This window comes from Nilaparvata lugens, chromosome 13 (genome assembly GCF_014356525.2).
Source record: "Nilaparvata lugens isolate BPH chromosome 13, ASM1435652v1, whole genome shotgun sequence".
Classification (NCBI taxonomy): domain Eukaryota; kingdom Metazoa; phylum Arthropoda; class Insecta; order Hemiptera; family Delphacidae; genus Nilaparvata; species Nilaparvata lugens.
In genome coordinates, this window is record NC_052516.1 from 20991971 (window position 1) to 21016491 (window position 24521).

Below are 24521 nucleotides of genomic sequence, written 5' to 3' on the forward strand. Positions count from 1 at the left end.
TTCATTTGAATCTTGAATCTCAAATTATATTTGCTAATTATGGTTTCAATCTGATGGCAATGAGTAGTAAGTTTCAATGTTTTCCCTTTGTAAAGAGCATTTGGTTTTGTATGATAAAAAGTATACTGGAACTATGAAGAAAACAATAATAATTGCTAGAAAATAAAGACGAAGACTGAGGTAATGACATAATTCACACAAGAAAAACAAGATGAATTGTGTGAATCCACACGGAATGTAAATGAATTGATGAATAGAGAGATGTGTGAGTTATATGTAAGAATGTATCGAAGAGGTTTTTTTTTAGAAAAGATTTCTGACTACATGCTACCAAAACCTACCACATATTTCTTGCTTCTGAACTAAATTGATTTAGTAATATAATTATAATAAAAGTTATTCTTATAATTGACAATTATTATCACAATTCATTGTGACAACCATACTTGGAAATAGAATTTGAAATTGTTTTAAAATTGTGGAATGAAACACATAAATAGAACCAAATAAAACTTGTGAAATACAGTAATGCTCGAATTGCTAGGAAAAATTCAGACTGAAGAGGATAAAAAGGAATCGTGTTTGGGACGACGTAATTGTCCAAACTTTCAACAAAAAAATTGAGAAAAATTGTCAAAAAAGATAGGTATAATGAATGTATAGCTTTTGTACTTTGAATCTAGATTGAAATTAGTTTTTTTATTCAAGTTTGAAATATACTGGATTTTCCAAATGTTATTGTTTTGTAGTACAACAATAATAAATTGTCACTTGAAAATTATACAAAAATGAAAATTTCTCATTCATGGAAACTGAATTATATTCATTCTTATAACACTTTTTGATGAATTATAAAATGGAAATAATACATAAATTTGATCATTATTTGGAACAAATCATGTTCAGAAACAAGAAATATCAAGAATAAGACACCTAATTTTAGAGCCCAAGAAATCATCACTAATGAAAAATACAACCACATGAGGCCGTGCAAGAAAAAACAATGTTCTAACCACCATGCTCTTGAATAACATAACCTAGGCCTATACCACATAGAACAGCGAGACATGCCATCATGTTTATTTTATTTGCCGAAAAATACATTTTGGAAAAAATTGAGTTGAGGCTTGAAAGTATCTGAAATGAAGATTCTTTATTAAATTAGGTTCAAATATTATTAATCTTTAGAATTAGATGATTGCTTCTGTTTATAAGATATTAATTTGTTTTCAATCGCCTATCTTTAAATTACCCGTACTTTGTATCACATTCGAATTTAAGTTCTCAAAAGCAGCTTCCAAAACTGCCAATTAACAAATTCAAAGCTTGTAACTAAATTCTATCCATGTTTTTAGAACGAGTAATATCTAATTGATATTAATATTCATATTTATTGATTCACAAAAATATTACAATAATTTACTTTACTTTGTTAATGATTTTGCAGCCTAGTAAATTATAATATATTTATATTTTTAATATCCCTCAAATATCTAATAGCTACAGGGATTTTAAAATAATATGTATACTATTTTTATTGAAATAATTGTATTAAAAAAAATAAATAAATTGGAATATGAGAAACAGCCGGATATCTTCCAAATTAATTATTTAAATTTAAAAAGTAGAATAAACAAAATTATACTGTTTGCACTTGATAGTTTATATATTTTGTGGTAGCCTATTGTACTCGAGAATGAGAAAAATGTTCCATTTTATCGACATTTCTATTCCCCAAAATATATAAATACTTGATAACCGATTCCACTACATCATGCTTCATTACCATTTATAGCCCATGCGGAAAAATGCAGGATATTGAAAAAAATCTAGATGAAAAGTTTTTCTAATTTAAATGTCTAAAGGACCAATACAAACTACAACTGAATTCAATTCGTTTACTTATTTCAAGATTTATAATCTTTATTATATTAATGCTTTGATGTTTTAAAATCTCAAAAGATTGGAGATATGACGCTTGATACTTTTCAAATAATTTTTGTAACTTTTCAGGCTTTTCTTACTAATTATTCTACATTTATCATTCTATTAACAATCTTTTTAAGATTATCTCAAACTTTTTTCTGAAAATTCATGATCAAACGTTTGAATAAATTTTAAAACTTTTCAATCATTATTATAATTTACTATTCTAACAATTACTTTTTGGGAACTTCTTTCGAATTAAAATTAAGAGATATCTATATCGATTCTAGCCTTATATCAAACGAACATCAAACTATCATAAACTTCACAAATTGAATATAATTTTATGTAATAATGATGTAAATAGAATACAGTAGCCGAGTTTTCTATAGAAACTGTAAGCATATCTCTCCAGAAACGAACTACAAATTTCTAAATTCACCCATCAATGTAATAGCAAATTTCAAAATTCACTCCGTTGATTGTTGATGTTCAGACCAAATACAATTCATCGGTCTCCAAGTTTTACATCCTTAATTTTGGTTCCAAAACATTAGTAGAATTTCAAAAGTAAAATTCTATTGATCGTAACCAATAGAACATTTTTTTCGAAATTACAATCAGGAATTACTCCAATTCTCAACTCTTCATCGACTAGTAAATATCAACCGAAAAGATATACATTAAAGCTTGACTGGTACACAAGCCATGAAATTTCAATTCAATTACAAATTATTTAGTAATAAACTCAATCCTTTCACCAGGGTTCATGATGTTAAATCATGTTAGGAGGAAAACAATCTAAATATATCAACTTCAAACTCAACAACTACAACCAAGGAACATGCTGTCAATACCGTCTCCTATTTAAAACAACAAAAACTAAGTTGTCTGTTGGAGTGAGAAAGACTTACCTGATAAGTCTTGTAGAAGAAGAGACAGAAGTTGGTGAAGACCACCCACAACTTCTGCCAACCGTTACTGTTCTTGAACTTTCGCAGAAGATAGCCGCTAAGTTGGTTCTGAAAATGAAGTTGATCAAAATTGAAGAAAAATGAGTTTTAATAATCTTACAATGACGTATTAAATCACGGAAACCGGTAAATAGTAACTGAATTCCAGTTTAGTGGACAAAAACAGAAACGTAAAAAATGAGACAATCATCTTCATAGATTAGGTTAGGTTCCCATTACAAGAGTATCAATACTCATTAAAATCCGGCATTTCTTCCTTATTTAATTCTGTCATTCAATTTTAAGTGGTTACTTTTCAATATACGTGTAAAGCTTATCCCATAAAACTAAAATGTTTATTCGCTCGCCAACGAATCAGCTCATAACCATAGCTCATAGTTCCCCTTTTTACATAGCTATCAGTAAAGTCCGGACCACACTTAAATATCATTGTGTTATTGTGCAGCGTTCCGATCCTATTCTGTGTGATGTTGGTGGGACAGATCATATGACAGACATGATGTGTAACATGTGTGATGTTGTAACATGTCTTCATAGGATCGGATCGGAGTGGGATTGGATCGCTGCATGATAAGTATGGCCAGAGCTTTATATGAACAAGTATAATTATTATGCTCACTCTTCGTTTTAGGGCTACTGATTATTAAAACACAATAAAAAACTATCGGGTACCCTTCCTACATTTCATTGCAAAATTACTAGTTTCAACTCTTCATCGGCCATGAAATTGAATGTTGTAATGAAATAAACGGTACTTAATAGTTTTTTATTGTGTTTCAAGTTACTCATGTTGAATATTGTTTGTTGTTTGATTTTTTCGTTACTTTTTCAAAATGTTTTCACTTATGATCTATCTCCTGTTAACTGTATTTTTCATGTATTTTGTTTCGTTGCTTTCTTGTTTTATTCATATTTGCTTTTTTAATTTTCCTATATCCATTCATTCCTGAACAATATACTTATATGGGAAGGCACAAAAGGCTTATGTTCAAAATGGTCCCTTTTTGAATTTATAGTACAGTCCAAATCAAAATGTAGGTTATGTCACTATCACCATACAGAAAAAATAGCATAAGAAGATATCTCATGGTATAGGTAGTTTATGTTCCAAATTACAAACCGATACTTGTTAACCCAAGCTGATTACTGTCGAACACTGTCCATTATTACTGTTTTGGCCAGGTGAGAGTATAAGAACGGCACAGTATGAGAGACTACCAGCGTCACATGTCTTCACCAAAAAAACTACTAGGACTATCGGCGTGAGTTGACAGTGAAAATTTGAAACATAAACGCCTTATACTATGGGATATATTCTTATGCTATATTTTCTCTATGCTATCACTAATATTATACTGTATTTATTCTTTATTGATTCATACAATAAGTACATGATAGGGAGAGAAAAAAATAAGGTAACCTTTTGCTTATATATTTTTTTCTATAGCTGTTTTTCTATAGGTTGCACTGTGTCAATTTCCATCTGACACAACACACATCACATTACTAAATACATAAAATGAACTCACTATATATCTTTGTTTGAAACAGATTTATTCTGAAAGCACAAGTCAACCACATGTACATCTCCAAATCAATAGTTTTTGCTCCCCTCTAACCTATAAATTGAATGTCTATTCTTCTTAGGTTCATTGAATATTATATAATAAATGTATTATTTATTTATTTATAAATTATTATCAATAATGGTTATGAGCGCCTATTTTGAATCATAATCTATTTTGAGGGCCTATTTTGAAATGTGTAACATTACAAGGCATACTGTACCGTTGGAAGTTGAATAAATCAAATCAAATCAAATCAAATTTATTTCCTCAAAAAATACATTCACAGAAACAGAAATATTACATCAGTCTATGAAGAAATATCTCCCTGCAAAGGTAAAAACCTGAGCGCAGGAATGAATGAATGAATGAAAAATAAATCAACTATTTATGTTTAATGAATGAAGATTAACTAAGCATGTCTATTTTGAGTGGGAGCTAGTGTGTAGCTCACTGTGTACCCGCCTCCAACGAAAACATGATGCCGTGAGACTTGATAATCTGAACGGCTCAACTTCCCACCAATCTCAGTATCTTGAGAAATGGTCAAAATATACACTCGACGAAATGAGATCACTATGAACTGAGGTCCTCTCCAGTGGATGCTACTATCATACAGAAGAGATAGCATAATGAGATATTCCATGATATAGGGCGTTTATGTTCCAAATTTCACTGTTAACTCAAGCTGATAGTCCTGGTAGTTATTTTTCGTGAAACAATGTGACGCTGATAGTCTCTCATACTGTGCCGTTATTACACTCTCGCCCGTCCAAAACAGTAATAGACAGTAGTCGACAGTTAACGAAAAATTGGCTTGAATTTTGGAACATGAACGCCCTATACAATGATATATCTTTTAATGCTATCACTAATATTGTACCGTAGTCCTGTTTATGAGATACGAAATATTGCAAAGCATCTTGCAAGGGAAAATAGAAGGCAGGAGAGCCCCAGGAAGGAGAAGAATTTGCTGGTTGGCCAACCTCAGAGCATGGTTCGGAAAGATCTCCATTCAATTGTTCCGGAACGCAACCAACAAAGTAATAATAGCCACAATGATCGCCAACGTTCGTAACAGACAGGCACCCTAACAAGAAGAACAAGTCCTGTTTATATTTTTTGTATAGTTATTTTTATTTGTAAAATTGGTGTTGTAACGTTGGAAGTTGAATAAATAAAAATTAATAAACTATTTATGTTGCATGAATTGAGATGAACTAAACATGTGGTAATGTGTATGTACCTCTACAGCTCTGAGCTGGTCCTCGATGCCGATGGAGGTGTTGCGGTGCCAGCAGACATGCACCGTGGTGTTGCTGCGCTGTGGAGACACCTTGCTGTTGGCCTCCTCTATGCTCTGCCCACACTTGTCCATCACCTCATCCGACGAACCTACAAATTCACAACAAAACCCTACAAACCTACCCAACAAACAAACATAGAATGCAGTGATCTAAATCATAGACACAAAAATACTAGTAGTTCTGTGAACATTGGACCTCACGCAGTTTTCTCATCCACAAGTATCTGATGTCACCTGTTTGAAATGTTAACAAACTCAGTTCATGTTTGAATCTGTATTCCATATGATATAATTCATCCAGTTCCGTGATAATATTTCCAACTGATAAAAATTAATTTTTACAATCAAAAATATTAAAATTTCTTCAGCATTATTTAGTTTTATAAACAAAACACAATTCATCAAAATGATTGGAGAGGGACCAACAGGCACAGCCCAAAACTGTACCTTCCCAAATTTCGATTCATACACTAGTCCAAAAAAATAGTAGGTTATGTTGCATTCATCTGTGAATTTGAGTCCAATTTTCAGTGCAAACACTTATAAACAATGAATTTTGGGTTTAGATTGTTTAAAACCCAAATGAAATAACGAAATTACACTCACTTATCACTTAAGAGTGCATGATTGATATGAAATACGTAATATTTCATTGAATTATTTCTATATAGTTTAGAAACAATTTGGCACCGGTGCTGAGTTGGAAAATGATAGAGCTATTTGCTTTGTCTTCTGACAGACAATGTGAATTAAATACGATAGGATGATAGAATAGGATTGACTATAGATAGATAGGATTGAGAAACATAACTCACTGCAAGACTTGAGACTAAGATAGTTGTTTTTGCTTGAATCATTGGCTTCATTCTGTTTGCTGTCCGCTATCGCCTGAGATAGTTCTTCCAGCCATTTTTGTTTCTCCTCTGCACTGGTAGCTGCTACTGTTAATACCCTAAAATAGAAAATAAAAACCAGGTTTACATTTTTTATAATTTTGCAAATGAGAACTTGGGGCCACATTGCACAGTCAGGTTCATAGTTGTTTAACCAAGAAATAAAAAATCTAAGTACCCTTTAAAAAAGTTTTATTCACAACCTGTTTCAACATATTAAAGCCTGATTTTTTATTTCCTGATAGATAATAGTAGCCCCTCACTATGCCACTATGCGGCTACTGCGGAGAGACTTTTTGATCACCGCAGTGAAATTTATAAAAAAAAAAACACTCAATCACTCACTCAAAAGCAAGTATTTATAACAACAACAACAGGGTTTTGATTTATTAAACGTACGTTTGCATTCAATAAAATAGATGTTGAGAGTGCCTTCCTTGTTTAGGGGGAGTAACTTGTCAAAGGGGTTTCTGAACAGAACACAATATTTCACCACGCAGCTAATGCGGAGAGACTTTTTGATCTCCCGGTATATTATACGGCCAAAGATTTATTTGACATGAGACACCCGTTGGTATATCACGTCACCATTACAGTAATTAAACAATATGAAATAAATTTTATTAACTACCAATAGGATATACAAATATGTTGACCAGTAATATATTATTACTTCGCGTATAAGATTGTATATTTTTCCTTTATTTTTCTTGTGATAGTTACATATATTGATAATGTAGATTAAATTCGAAAATATTCAGATAATAGTGGTAAGATTTACCTGGTTCCTCCATAAATAACAAAAGAGTTGGTCATAGGTGTATCTGCTCTCTCCTGCACCATAAGCGCCCTCAACGGCAACTGCCCATGGACCACAAACATGTGACCACACCTGTTCGTGTACAGCAGCACATCGGACATCTGAAACAAAAATCATCAGTAATAAATAAGAATGGAGATTGAATGAAACATGAGAGATTTCAACAATCTTATTGTTCACAGATGGAAATCACCGAGTCAATAATTATTATTATTAAACAAAAATCCCAATTAAATGCTGGTAATCACCCCGAAGACTTCTGCTACTGAAAATATTGGCAACGGGTTAAACAGCTACATGGAAATTCGATGAGCGCTACTATTCAAAACATATCTGTCAGCTCGGGAATCGAACCCGGTACCTCCTAATTGCTAGTTAGGAATGCTTATCCTTACACCAAACTGACAATCTCTGGATAGCTCATTTTTTACAATCTTATATTATTTATAAGATTCCCACTGGCGGTCAAGTTATACTTTTGCCAGTAGTTTCTCCACTATGTATTGTATTCGAGTGTAAGGAACATTTAGTGCCCTGTTCAACAATAAATGTTTTTTATATATGATTCATGAGTTGTAAAATAATTCCCGGTGGTTCGGAGCCCACCTAAAACTGTAGATCCATTCATCTCTCATTATCATCCACCTCATTACCCACGCACTAGCCTAGAGCTCATGTGGGCATCACTATCAATTGATTTGATCTACTTTGTATGGTATTTTAAGAAGTTGTATTTTATTTTATATTTGCATTGCATCTTGTTCTTTTAATTTTTTCTTGGAGGAAATAAATTCGAATTTGAATTATTATTGTATGGATTGAGATTGGTTACTAGGACTACTTACTAAAAAGAACATTCTCTGCTGGTAGCCCTTGCGTTGGGAGAACTTGGACAGACAGCCTTGTCTGATGAACTGCCGCTGAGTGGTGGCGAGACCCTCGAAGCCGGTCATGTCTCTCTGCAACTCACACAGCTGCACAAAGTTCTCCTGAAAACAAAATAATGCTACATTTAGTTAAGGGCAGTTCAATTTAGATTAAGAACCGTTTGCGCAGTGGAAATAGAAAATAGAAATTGCTTTATTGACAAGGATATTTTCAACAATGCACGGTCAAATCATGTACAAAATTTCAAAGTCACAACACAAAACGTCTAGATTTGACTTGTATCATAGAATCAAGTTAATAAAATATAATTTGAACAGTGACAGAAATAATACAGTACATACATTAATTTTGATACTGTTTATGTATAAGTTTTCCAATTTATAGAGAAATAGTCAGTTACTTTATTATGATGTTTCGTTTATCAAAATTTTCTCAACTTTCATTTTAAAAGATGTCTTGCTCAAAGTCTTAATAAAAACAGGCAGATAATTATAGAGTTTCACAGCCATATAAGGAAAGAGTTTCTGACAGGAGCTATGTTGATACCTATGAACTCTCAAACTGTTTCGGTTTCTTGTGTCATAAACATAGTCATCCCTATTCACATCAAATATTTCAATATTGGAATGCACAAATACAATCGAAAAATACACATAAAGAGCTGAAAGGTAATCACCCTCATTTACTTGAATAAAGGTCTACAGCTCCCTCGATACGATGCATTGCATAGAAACCTCAGTATCCTCTTTTGTAGGAGGATTTTAATATTCCCCCAGATCAGTACACCATAACACATGATGCTCTGGACATGAGCATAGTAAACCTTGAGCAGGATCAACGCCTATACATGTGCTCAGTCTTCTGATAAGAAATAGCCCTTTTGAGAGTTTCTTCAACACATAATTTACACGGTTGTTCCAAGACAAGTGCCTGTGTAAACATCCAGAGATGGTTGGTTGGATGGTTGAACTGAATTGAATCAGTTGGTGGTTCAATCTCAAAATGAATCACATTATAACAAACAAGATTTGATATTGATTTGATCACGTTTAAACAGAGATTCGGTTTAAAATTGACACTATGCAATAATTTTTGATCGAATAATCAAATATTTAACAAAATATGCTGTTTGTATCCCGTTTAAACTGAGATTCAGTTTGAAGTGACACTATGCAATGATTTTTTGATCGAATAAACAAATATCTTGTTAAATGCGGTTTGTATCATTTAAAACTATAAAATCGTAGATAAATAATGATGTTTTGATGAAAAGTGATTAATTGAAATGATAATTTGGAGACTCACCGATTGCCTTAATACGTTGATCATTAGATCGGTTGCTTCATCCAGTTTCTCTTGTATGCTGACGCAGTTCTGGAACTCAGGATGGTGTCTACCGTAGTATAAAACCAGTCCTGCAATGAAATTGGAGAAATTATGTTAAAAATAATGTAGAAATCCAAGGTATGAAGGACTGTTGAAGTTATTAGAATCACATAGCTCATCATCAAGTATTGATTGATCTTTTTTTTGAGAAGATGATCAGATCAAAGTGAATGATCCTTCTATAGTGAGATTCACGTTATAATATCAGCAGATATCTTTTTTTATCTTAAAAATCCACACTGTGGCCAAGGAAGGAAGTTGGTTAGGAAGAAATTTTATGGACTAACATAATTTTTCAACTCAACTATGAACATTATTATCAAATCATGAGAAGATAAATTTTCTTGACGAATAAAACACATCTCAGATGGATTTTATCATAATTAACAATAATTGACAAGAAATATCAGACTTAGGCCCGGTTGCAAAAAAGCTTGTTAAATTTTAACCATTACCAAATCCATGTGAACCAAACAGAGAAGGTCTTTCTGATAAGAAGGCATATCTGATTGGTTCTCGTGGCATTTAATCGGGATTGATTGATTGATTACTCTATTTATGTAGATTACAATATATACTGGCTTATACACTTATATACAATAGCTTACAATACAGCAAAATTATAGATGAATTTACATAATATAGACTAAGAAAATAATGATTGAACTGTAAATGATATGAAAAAGTAATTTGTAATATAATAACTATAGATAATTATATTGTTATGCATCTGCATAAATTGGCGGAGCTTTGGACATATCAATGTCCTTTCTTCGGAAAGAATATTGAAAATATCCTCCCCACTAACTCTCTACCAAAAGATATCAGAGAAGTTAAGGAAAGGGATCAGAAGTTAAGAAACTTTTGTGCAACCTGATGTTAACAAGATAACTTGAATCACAGCCTATCTGAATAGCGGTGGAAACTGAAAAAAAAATCATTTTCAAAGACTTGAATCCCACTACAGTAATACATTAAACCAGGTTCAACGACCAAAACTAAGATTAAGTTATGATTGTACTAGTGATACATTAATACTGGGTTTAACCTCCTAAACTAACATTAGGTGATAATTATTGTTCTAGTACTATATTAAAACCAGGTTAAACGTCATGCAAGCCAGAATCAAGTGATAATAGCATTATATTTAAACCTATTAATTACAGTTATATTAAATAACTGTATTATATGAAAACAAGATTTAATATCTAAAACTAAGATTAATTGATAATTATACGTACAAACAAGGTTAAACTTACTTTCAATGAGCTGCGTATAGTGAAGTAACCTGTGCAGTGGTTTCAGCACGAAAACTGTGAGAGGCAGATAGCAGACTTTGGATTCGAACTCTCTGTAAACCTGCTCGAATTTCGGATTGGTTCTGAAGAGCGAATCCAGCTGCACTAGGACCTCCAGGTGTTCATCGACATACTGCTTGTACAACTACAAACAAAACAAATAACCGTCAGCATCATACAATTTAGCTAGCAAAAGGAAAAACTGTTGAATTAACCATGTTAAACTTAAAGCAGGAGGCACGTCGCACCACCCTCGCAAATGTAGTCATCTGGTTGAATACTTTTAGCGTCTAAGCATCAAGTAATATATATCATCATACTTTAGCATCAAGTAAGTTAGAATGCTTTTACGTGGAGCGCACCGTCCTCCGTTGATGCTAATGATAATTTAAAAATAAATAAATATATAAATGAATAAGTACAGCGCGGCGCGCCTCCTGTCCGCTTTGAGTTTTATATGGAGGAGACACCTCTTTTACATAGTGACTCACTTGAGGTACAAATTCCTAAGCAACGACTGCAGTCTATTTAAATTACTAACAGATGTAGTGAATTTTTATTATATTATTGTATAGTCTATAATTATTATGTTGACTATAGAAGCTGTAGCAATAACTAATGGGAGTAAATACAGCTCGGCTACAGTCGTCGCTTAGGTATTGTACATTAAGGTGGGAGGATGCAGACTATCTGTGCTCCACATGGCGTTGTATAAAATATTTATTATACAATGTGTGGACTGAAGCAATTATTAATCTTTGTAATGATGCCAGTTTTAATTCGAGGTAGAACACTGGACAGTTTAGTGGGTATTCATCCAGTGTTAAGAGTATGGTTATGCCGGGGACGAACAAAAATGTCGAACATGACTGGACTCTCAACTCAGGGATAGCAAGCTTAGCTTGAAGCTGTAGTAGAATTTATCTGTGGATAAATTAATGCGTTCTGCTATCCTTTATGAAAAGTGTATGAACCAGCAGCATATATAGCAATTTATATGAATACATAAATCTAACCTAATTCAATTTATCGTTAGTTTCTCGATCATTCTCTTTAATGGCGCATCTACATGTTGGCCCAGCCTGGTAACCCAACGTAGGTGAATGAAGGCCAGCGCTGGCAAACCACCCATCCACACATTGGCGCTGGTCGATATTGGCCTTCATTGGGCCATTGTAGATGCGGCATAATAATTAAGAAAAACAGACTAGCACTAGTGAATACTGACCGGCAAATACTGGACAATCTTGGCGAAAATGTCGGTGACGCCTGGGTTGGAGTCCCATGCGGCGAGTCGCAGCTCCATGTCTTTGAGTAGGATGCAGTGTGCGTCGTGGAGGGGATCCACCATGTTCAACAGGGCCGCCACTCCCCCCTCCACTTCCTCCACCTCGCCCTCCTTGCTCATCTCGTCGCGGAACCACTGCAAATACAGTTCAATAAAATGGCGCACATCCAACATGTAAGATGGTGGAGTATAGGGAGAAATAATGATTTAATACTGGTAGTTAACCCGTGCTACCTACTTATTATCATCTCATAATACGTTTCAATTTTATATTTGGATTGTTTTTAAGTGATACATTACAATTTGCAGCAATTTTGGACATTTGTAATGGTAATAATAATAATATCGTGTGACCGGGCTGGCTCAGAATGGTGTAATGGTGTAATTTTGTAATGGCGAAGATGATTTTGAAAATAGTTTTTTCTGTGAAAATTGAGTTTTAACCTTCTTTAACCTCAAAATTGTTGCAGCAATCAGATTTTTATCTTAAATTTATGTGTAACGCTAGTTTGCCTCCATGGTGCACGTTGGGTAACGCTAAATGGACTAGCAAATAATAGCGGTCAGACAAACTTGTTCTCCTGACTGAAAACTGCACAACATCTCAAAGAAATTGTAAATATACAGTGTATATCTAGGCATTTGAGACTCATGAGCTATATATTTGTTATGTATCTGTCATACGCTAAATTAAATTAAAATTAATATGGAGAAATATTGAGAAATTGAATACAATATTAGATAAATCATTGAGAAATTAAATGGTGAAAATTGAACATGTAGTGTGGTGGAGTATTTGAGAGAAATCTTGAGATATTTCAACGCAACGCCATTCTTTATTCTTTATTGATTCATACAAAAAGTACATCATCAAAATGATAGGGAGAGAAAAATAACGTAACCTTGTGCTATTTCTCTCCCAAATTTGAGAGAAATCTTGAGATATTTCAACGAAACGCAATTCTTTATTCTTTATTGATTCATACAATGAGTACTTCATGAAAATGATAGGGAGAGAAAAAATAAGGTAGCCTTGTGCTATTCCACACCCAAATTTAGATAAGGTTACACATAGTCCGAAAAAGGTACTATATTGGATGAAATAAATGTTGAAATTTTAAATGAATTATTGAGAAATTGAATATTATGGTGCAAATTGAATATGTAAGATGGTTGAGTTCCTACTGAAATCTTGAAGAATTCAAAATAGTTCTATAACCACACTCGTTAAATTAAGAATCTATTTATACAAAATTTCAAGTTAATCAGTCCAGTAGTTCAGACGATGATGCAACATTCGTGATTTTCCTATCAGGCCATATATAAGCCGATTCTTTACTTTATCACATTATAGATATAGGCTCAACTCACACGACTCAGGTCGAGAAGAGACTCGAAGTGAAGTGACAGTCGCGGAGACTAGAGTCGACTGGTCTGAGTGTCACCATTTTTAAAACATATGATCTTGACTAGAGTCGAGTCTCTTCTCAACCTGAGTCGCGTGAGTGTGAGTTGTTGAGCCTGAAAGATAACACTTACGAGATTGATAACTTCCAAATCTTTGCGGTAAGTTCGTTCAGTCATGAGCAATTCTTTGGCAATGAAGTAGGCTTTGTCCGCTTGCACTCTCTGGAAACAAATAAAATATTTCGAGAAAATCAAATCATGAACACTCATTTATTTATTCATTATAAGTTACATACTTTATTTATTTAGATCAATAGCACAGATCGAATCATAAAAATATACTTCATAGTAGCAACCAAGCCACAGACTCATTATTCATAACTGCAAAAATAATAATTTGCATATTAATCAATTTAGAATTAAAATAAATTAAATCAATCAGTTTAAATTTTCAATTGTAAAAAAAAGTTTTGAACTTATGGTTCAGTTGGAATGATACAAATAACCAAGAAAGTCATTTAAACCTGGAATTATGAATAGTAGTGAAGATAAAGAGTTAAATGAAATATTATTAATCGAAAATCCAAATTAAATGCTGTAAATCACCCAGAAGAATTCTGCTACTGCAAATATATTCACATCAGGGTAAACAGCTATATTTGCCAATATTTGTGTTACAGAAGTCTTCGGGTTGATTTACAGCATTTAATTGAATTTTCGTTTAATAATAATTATAATTCATTAGCACTTGGATAATTGCAATATCTCAGTAATTTCCATTTATAAATAAAATATGTTTAGCCCGAGAATACACACTCAGGTTGATATCACCAGCTATTACACCAAGGAAAACTCTACATTACTACTGTCAATAAGGATAGAAATAACAGTTTGAATTTCATCAATTTCATAATTAACTTCAGTATTTTATATTTTTCAAACATTTCCGGTGTTACAATAATTTATTGTTCTATTATTGAAACTTACCTTCTTCTTGACTTCATTTTCACCAGTGACATTATGCTCGTTGTTTGCCCTCTGGATTTCTTCTTTGTTCGATTTGATTGGACTCAGTTCAGGAGACGTACACACCTCACTAAAATTTAATTAAAAAAAGAAAAAAATTAGCACTCAAACAAAAAAAAAAAAAAAATAATACCTAGATATTATATTGTAATTCAAGCCATCTAAATTCAAAATTTATAGTTTTCATGTTTATTTTGGAGTAAAATTTTATAAAAATTGTACACACGTGAAATTCTAACCTTATCTTGTACTTTGTCACCTATAAATTTGGAATAAAAATAGAACAAGGACTACTGTACCTTATTATTTTATCTACCAATGTTATTACATTATTGTCATTTGCATTGTAAATAAAAATAAATAGATACATAAATTGTGGAAGCACATATTTCCTATCCGCATAGCTGATTTTCATTTTAAAACCAAACTCAAGTTTTGATGCTTATCGTATAATCTTCAGTGGTGATTGAGCCTGACGGTTTGACTTGAAGTGCGAACAGAACGAGTGAGTCGCGGTTCAGCTTTCACTTTCCATCGATGCCGCTAATTAGCTAGCAATAATTTATTTCATTTCACAATCACAATATCAAATTGATGATTGGGAGAGAATCAACAGGATAAACCCGAAACTGTTTCTTTCCCTAATTTTGATAAAAATAGCCCAAATGAGGTTGCATAAACACTTTTATAAAAACCGCAAAAATTTACAGTCCAACCTACATTATACTAAACATTTTGTATCACAGACTTTTATAGTCCAGTCAACGAAAGGTTATAGAGGGAAAAGTTGGGAAGACAATTTTTGACCCCACAGTTCTGTTTTAGGATAGTAAGGAGGTAGACATATCAAAGTCCCCTGTTCTAAGGGGGTGGGGGTGGTTAAAATGTACCATTTTTTTTGGTTTCTCACATGTATCTCGAAAACTATGCTTCTTACGGACATTACTATCCTGTACAAAATTGGAGCTCACATGATTTCCTAGAACTTTTTCTTTATCTTCTATAGATTTCGAGATATCTCCTATTGAATGTGTTAAATTAGAAAAATGCCCCTGTTTGCTTAAAATTTTCGACTGTAAGCAAAAATTATAACTTTTTTAAATCGATGGGAATTTCATGCTAAATATAAGCTTATAGAGCATTAAATATTCTTCAATTTGATGTATGATTTCATTAGTACAAGGGTACTACCGGTAGTGATTTTCTATAATTAAATATTGGATTAAATATAATCACAATTAAACTAATGAAATACTGACCCGATAGTAGAAGTGTGTTTGCCAATCGGTGGCGACTGGCCATTGGTAAGGTGGTTGGGCGTAGAGACCAGTGCTACCACCACATTGTTGTTCTCGCGCACGATTGGCTGCTTCATCGCAGTTGGCTGCACTGTGGGCGGTGCACTTCCGTTCGTCCGCACAGTTGGCATCACTGTGCCCACTTCTTTGGTCACGCCGTCAACTGAGCAAAACAAACAACACAAATAAAATGTAGAGGTTGTTTCATGAAAAGTGAAAAGATACAAAGTGAAGTAATAATGTTAAAAGGTTTACAATCTATCAAGTGTTACATCATAAATGTAAAGTTTAAAATTATTGGATTACGTTAAAATGAAAGTGATTTGATTTGAAGTGAAAGTAAAGAAAGTTTGTTTCATAGATACGCGCTTGGTAATTGCGATATTAGTCTGACTTTATAACTAGAGGTAGCTTTGTAACTTTAAATAATGTCTAGGAAACTTTTTAAATCTAATGGACCATTAATACTGTATGCTAGGTGTTCTATTAATTTTAATACGTGAGCTAAGAATAATTTTTATTACCACAAACAATATATAATTTTCAAATATAACAAATTACTTTTCACTACTGGCGTAGCAAAACTTGCTCGTCGGCAGAGAGAATATCGTTGTAATATGTGAGAACATTTCTGAAACTACTGTCAGACACCGTAAATTGATTAGAATTGTTAAGAGTACTCAAATATTCTTTGACAAATAAATTTATTCAATAATTATTATTAAACGAAAATCCCAGTTAAATTCTGTAAACAAATGCAATCTCCAATTTATTCACATAAGAACTAACAGTTTTAGCTGAAAGAGGGCTCAAGAGTGATAAATTATGCTTAAAGTTCATATGAGAGTTAAATTTTTTGTAGGAAAACTATCTATTTACTTTTTAATAGGGCTACTACTATTATTAGAATGGAATAAAAATTAGTTTATAAAATGTTATTAGTTTTATGAACTAATAAAATTTTAAGGGTAGAGGATATTTTTATTTTATTTCGAAATCTATCAACCAAATAGAATAGATTTTGCTGAAATATATCATTATTCAACCAATTCCTCATGTAGCTCGATTTCACTGTCGAGCCAATAAATGATAAGTTTTCATTATTCATTATTGCACTGTTGTTTGACATTTAGTGGACTTCCGATTAATGGAGAGTTTGAGATTCCTGTTTAATCTATTATATAAATACACGCAGACGATAATCATTGCAAAAAAATGACATTCACATTCAATGACAAGTAACTATGGAGACATGGAAATGAAAAAATGGAACGAAAATCATGCAGAGCACACTGGTACGTACATTTTGGTTTTATACATGACATAGAAAAGCAACTAACACTAATTAGTTTAAGCTGGGTTAGTTATAGTATGTAACTAGAATCATTTGAATTCAGATTTGGAATAATTCATTCACACAATCATCAAGCAACATACACCTAGTTGTAGTCATTCAGCTCTTATAAAGAACAATAATGATCAACTAATTCTAAATATTAAACAATTGAACAGAAAAAACAGGAAGACCCGGTTTCTTGGACACTTATTGAATCTAATAGATCATTAAACCTACAGATTTAATAAGTGTCTTAGAAAGCGTACCATAAGCTGTGTTTACACCAAAGTTATTAACAAAATGTTAATAACTTAATCCTTATAGATTCTATTAGATTGAACGGAACTTGACAAACACATATGTTCATCATGTGTATGATAAGTTATGTTCAATCTAATAGAATCTATAAGGGTAGAGGATATTTTTATTTTATTTCGAAATCTATCAACCAAATAGAATAGATTTTGCTGAAATATATCATTATTCAACCAATTCCTCATGTAGCTCGATTTCACTGTCGAGCCAATAAATGATAAGTTTTCATTATTCATTATTGCACTGTTGTTTGACATTTAGTGGACTTCCGATTAATGGAGAGTTTGAGATTCCTGTTTAATCTATTATATAAATACACGCAGACGATAATCATTGCAAAAAAATGACATTCACATTCAATGACAAGTAACTATGGAGACATGGAAATGAAAAAATGGAACGAAAATCATGCAGAGCACACTGGTACGTACATTTTGGTTTTATACATGACATAGAAAAGCAACTAACACTAATTAGTTTAAGCTGGGTTAGTTATAGTATGTAACTAGAATCATTTGAATTCAGATTTGGAATAATTCATTCACACAATCATCAAGCAACATACACCTAGTTGTAGTCATTCAGCTCTTATAAAGAACAATAATGATCAACTAATTCTAAATATTAAACAATTGAACAGAAAAAACAGGAAGACCGGTTTCTTGGACACTTATTGAATCTAATAGATCATTAAACCTACAGATTTAATAAGTGTCTTAGAAAGCGTACCATAAGCTGTGTTTACACCAAAGTTATTAACAAAATGTTAATAACTTAATCCTTATAGATTCTATTAGATTGAACGGAACTTGACAAACACATATGTTCATCATGTGTATGATAAGTTATGTTCAATCTAATAGAATCTATAAGGACAGAGAATAAGCATTTTGTTAATAACTTTGGTGTAAACGCAGCTTTAGTGTGATTAATATGCCATTCAATTATAGTTTACAACATGAATTTCTAAGACACTGGATGACATAGAAAACGTTGAATGATAAACAATTGACGAAACTATAAAGCAAATTATTGTCACTAAATATGGACATAAAACATGCGAAATGGAAGTTTTCATAGCATAAATACAGCATGACAATAGGAACGATAAAATTGAAAAATATATTACATAACACCTATGAAAATGACCAAAGATGCTATTTCAATTTCGTATTATTTCTATTTCAATGATCAAATCCAACATCAAAATAAATAGGTAGTGAACTGAAGTTTTGATTTGAAAATTGATTCGTTTCCTGAAGTAAAAACTCAATACAAAGACAATTTAGAAATCAGTTTTTCTACAAAGTTAACACATGAAGAACATTTTTTTAAAGATATAAACAGGGAGCTCGTATTTTCCATATTTTAAATGTTTGGATATTTTCAATTTTATTACACAAATTCAACTGTTCTAGTTGATAAAGAAATAGCTAATGCATCTACAAACACATTATTCGAATAAATTTAGACAGAAATCAAGGATACTCTACAGCTACTTTATAAAATTTCGAGAGTTTTCTCTTGTTATCTTGAATATTTCTATTATACATTGAAATAAACAACTAGCAATATTAATATTGTTTAGTGATAAATTTCAATAAAATAGAAAGTTAGAGACATTTATATTCACATAATAAATGAAATCTATCGACTAAACCTAACCTAGTATCTACAAAAGCATAAACAATGACAAATAATAAACGACATACATGGCAAAATTATCTTTAAAATATAAATATAAATGACGGGATACACAGAGCATTCATAGACATGCTTACATATAGACATATACAATCTTTGAAAAAATGATAATTATAATAAATGAATAATTTAAAGAAATGATAATTATTAAATACAATCACATACAGATCAAGTATTCTATAGATTCAGAAGATGATTTTGACTATTCAGACAATACACATAGAATTTCATAGAGATTCAATAAGTTTTTCTTTGATGAAATTTAAACAATAACTAATCCAGATTCAAACAATATCAAAGGCAACTACAACAACATCGATTCATGGATAATGATATAATATATACAATAATAATAATTTATGAAGAGATGCAGCAGGGTATGTATATCAGGCAAGAAAGGCCGAGACACTTGGAAAAACATCTATTTCAATCAAAAAACATTTTCATCAAGTACTTACACACTTATCCATTCAGTGCTGCATGGCTGAAAATACCTCGAAAAACTGAATAATTTTTTGAACAACATTCATGAAAGTATAAACTACTTTGAAAAGTACTAGTGAACTAACTATTATTAAACGAAAATCCCAATTATTGAATGCTGTAAATCACCCCGAACACTTCTGCTACTGCAAATATTGACAACTAGAGAACTTCTAAAGAACGTTTTTGGAAACTTTTATAGAAGAAAAATCATAGAGTATGAAGAAAAAAATGTTGTTCGATGACCTATTTTTGCAAATCTTAATTTTGCAAAAAAATAATTTTTCTTGGTAGAATATTGTAAGTAATTTTGAGTGGTAGAGAGGACTTAAAAGTCCTAACTCCGCATAGTAATATGATATTTTTGTTTTATTTAATTTCATGTAGTTCCTCACAAAAATCAATTTATAAGCAAAAAGACGACTTAATTTCTTTCAATAATAAATCATCAACTCATAAATATTAATTTATATATATGCTGACATAAACTTATTTTTTTCTTCTGATTTTCTTTCAATTGTTAAATAAAATTATTATTTCAAATATCGATTCATCATGTATCTTATTTTGTATTTTCATAATTTTAATAACATGCACGAAATTTGGGTTCATACATAACAAATCATCAAATTACGTAATAATATTTTTATTAATATTTTTTCATATAATTCATCAATCCATAATAATAATAATCGATAATCATTATCATTTCGAAAAATTTACAACCGCATTATTCATAAATAAACACAGGTTGATATCTCAAAATCATTAATAAATTTTCGATCTAGTAATGGTTTTTTTTGTCAATTTATGTATAATATATAGTTAAAAACTAACATCTTACCTCTAACAATAACAATGATTTTGCCAATTTAATATCAAAAATTGAATCAACGTTGAGTAAAGGAATGTACGAGGATAATTATTAGATAATTTTATTATGAGTCGCAAATCTGAGTAAGACTTGTTTTGTGTAGTGGTAACACTCACTGGTAGTATTGAGATATTTACAAACGATTCTGACAATATTCAAGATTCAATCTAATGTTAATTGTAATACTAAAAGAGGCAGAAAAGAGTTCAACAATTTTTCTCAACTGGTGACTGAATGTTACTATAAATTAAAAATACTTACAAAAATTATATCAAATTTAATTTTTCACATGAGTCTGTCCCTTAAGTGTGATTTATATGGGGGTATACAATAAAGTAGTTTTATAAAAAAAATGCCAGAGGGAATGTGATCAAACGTCCAAGCACGTCCAAAGAAGCAGTAACAACTTGGAGTTATGACACTAAGAAAACTATTAACATAAATAAATTCATGTAAATAATTTCAAGATGATAAATTTGTAATCTAATATTTTCAAGGTTTTGAGATCCGGTTGGAAAGTTTGAAAATCTCTGCATCACTGAACAAAGTTCCTCCCCGTTGTTTTTCAATAAGATGATTATTGATGAAAATTTCACTATAAGAAACAAATAGGAATAATATTCTAACAAATTACAAAGAATTTTCGATTAAACTATCAGATTGAAATTCTTATCTGATAGTCTGGTACACTATAATAATCATTGAAAAAAATTGATGAACTCTTCTCTTTTCTCTTAGATTCTACTAAAATATACAGAACAGCCAATCGATCAATATTTGTAAACATTAACTAACACAGCACAATATTTTCCATATTTTATTATATAATTATTATCACTCTGTGTTGAATAGACACAGAAATAAAATGAACAAAATAAAATAGAACCCAATTAAAAAAAAGCTGATTAGGATTAATTAATTCCCGATGATTTGAAAAGTATTACTGGAAGACATTGTCAAGCTTTCATAACTGCTTCAAAATAAATTTATTTATAACTTCTTCAAATATTACTATAGGACCAAAAAACAAATAGGAATTAATGAGATGTGATAAATTTGATAATCAACGGTGTTTCTTTGTTTGGAGAATATGTTGAAGAACAATCAATGATTGACTATTTGATGTCATACAAATCTTAGATTTACTTCTCAAATAAAATTCAGAAATTCCTAATTCAACTGAATCAAAACGATAAAAATCTACTAAATTGAACGAATCAGGTGGATATATTTCTTCAATTCATCGGGAAAGTTTTCAATAAGAGCAGATTTCATTTGGGAGGAACAATAATTTTTGAAAATATTTTTTAACCTTCAAAAGAATTTGATGTTTCAAAACATTCAATAAATCATTTTCAGATCACATAACAATACACATTTTTAACAAGATAGGAATAAAGATTTGAACAAAGCGATCCATAGAATTTGAAACAGAATTATCAATAGAAAATAAGAGTACAATAGATACAATTGATAATGAATAAAGTGAGGGGTATAAAATATCATTGAATGAATATTATTTTATAAATTAAAAATATTACAATAGAATAAATTATGCAAAGAGAAGTAAGCAAACTATTGACAAAAATTTAATACATTCTATTAAACGATTTTCCAGAGTCCAACTAATCCATATTTAAAAAAAAATTGGAACCTTATTTTTTTTTTAAATTTGGAAATCCGAATCATTTGAGTTCTAAGAGAATTATATTAAAGGCTGGTTGCATGAACGGCAATTGAGATGATCACCAATTAACGTTAGCACTAGCCATGAAAACAATTTATTAAAATTTGGTTCCATCTAGTAATTTTAACAATATTACTCTGAGTCTCGATGAAGATATAAAATAATAAAGTAGCCTCCACACGGGGACAATATTAGCTGCCGCGGGATTGCGGAATTAGAAATGTCCGAAAATCAAATGTACATGACATTTCCAATTCCGCGTCTCCACCACAGCAAGTGTGGAAGCTACTATCATTCCTGTGTGTAGCGTGCTTAACAATACACAAAATTATTGAAAATAAAAATATAATGGTTTTATTTTGATGGAAGATTATAGTATAATGTACCATCAACTAGAAATTCGTTCAATAAATGCTTAAAATTTTTGTAATCAAACTCATTTGAATATTTGAAATGAATGTAATATTGGAGTTAACAAACGAGGAGTCATTGCAAATAAGTAAAACATTATTATTATCAAGGTCCCAAAACAGTAGACAATAATATTGTTTAGTTTGATAATTATTTATTGTTTCAGTGAGTGATATCGATAGTTGAAATTAAAATTAATATTTTTAATTAGTTATTATATTGACACCAATCAACAGCACATGAACGCATATTACAAATCTAATACTATTGAGCATCAATAGGGAGAATATTGACTAGAGGTAATCAATAATCAATATACACATTTTTAATATTTTGTTTCCATGAGATTTTGGGTTGACACAAGGATTCGTATGTATTATTAATAATATCAATACATTGTTGGGAACCTTATTTACTTACAATGATTTATGAAAAAGGAATATATCAAGAATGAATCAAAATCCTACAAGAACAATACGTAAAATTTTTAAAATAATGAACACGCTCGTAACATACTTTATTATAATTTTTGACATCAGAGTGTTTAGTAAAACTTCTTAGACCTTGTAATACAGGAATAATAATGATTTTTACACAGCACAGAGATCAAGGTATTGAAATCGAGTCTAATGAGTGAATCAGGAACAATTAGTCCACACACTAGATAAGTTTATGATGAGATAGATACAATAAGTTGTCTCTTTTCTATAGGACTACCTACTCTTAAATATAAATAAAAATATAAATCTAAGAACCCTTTTTAAAATATTGTTTAGTCACGTTTTGGCTATATGATGCCATAGTCAAGATATTTTGATAATGACATCATAATAGCCGAAACATGTTGTGACAATTTTAAAAAGGGTTCTATTTTTATTTATATACAATAAGTTGTATTTAGGCTATGTGACTAATTATTCATGATTCATACACAAAATGATAACACAACATACAACATATTGTGTCTTTTATTTCATAATTAATTCCTGATTCGCATAATAGACTTATAAATTGAAATAAAAACACAATATATTGTCTTTTCAGTGTTTTTGTTTCATCATGGAAAATAATTCTACAGTATCTCTGAAAACAGTGTTCAATTGAAAAAAAAATTATTACAAAGCGTAAAAAGTTGTCCTTGTGCATGTCTAATTATGTGCAGCTTATTCAGATGTTACAGGAAATTTTGACTTTTACAAAAAATTAGAATCCTTATGAAACAGAAACAGCAGATATAGATGTGTGCACACTGTATTATAGTGATATTTACTTCAAACGTACATCAGCGTACCTTATAAATATAACACCGATGCTTCCCATACAATGCTGACAGTTTGAAGTGAATCTCGCTACAAACAATCAATGATTTTATTACATTTGAATAATTTATGATTGTCTAGTGTGTGCACATCCTATAATGAACTGTGAGCTGCTATTTTTGTAAAACATTTTTTTAGAAACAGGCTCCTAGGTTTTTTCAACAGCCGATTGAACTAACAATTATTACTTTCAACACAAAAAAAACTAACTTTGATACTGTTGCACAACATTAAGAAATTGAACCAAAGATGGTAGAAAACTTTCATGTGTTCAAAGAGCTGGAATTCAAGTGGAAGACTCTTTATGAAGAGCTGTG

The 24521-nt window shown here is 31.2% G+C and overlaps 1 protein-coding gene across 1 annotated transcript in view; it reads right to left on the reverse strand.

Annotated features, from left to right (window-relative positions):
* LOC111053467 (FERM, ARHGEF and pleckstrin domain-containing protein 2) overlaps positions 1-24521 on the reverse strand; it is a 49361-nt gene that overhangs the window by 13646 nt on the left and 11194 nt on the right. Inside the window, exons 2-12 of the mRNA XM_039440065.1 lie at positions 16037-16238; positions 14739-14847; positions 13884-13973; positions 12285-12479; positions 11018-11201; positions 9678-9787; positions 8330-8473; positions 7446-7585; positions 6587-6723; positions 5712-5860; positions 2841-2948 (exon numbers count right to left, since the gene is read on the reverse strand). Coding sequence (XP_039295999.1) covers positions 2841-2948; positions 5712-5860; positions 6587-6723; positions 7446-7585; positions 8330-8473; positions 9678-9787; positions 11018-11201; positions 12285-12479; positions 13884-13973; positions 14739-14847; positions 16037-16238 — 1568 coding nt within the window. The remainder of the gene's footprint in view (positions 1-2840; positions 2949-5711; positions 5861-6586; positions 6724-7445; positions 7586-8329; positions 8474-9677; positions 9788-11017; positions 11202-12284; positions 12480-13883; positions 13974-14738; positions 14848-16036; positions 16239-24521) is intronic.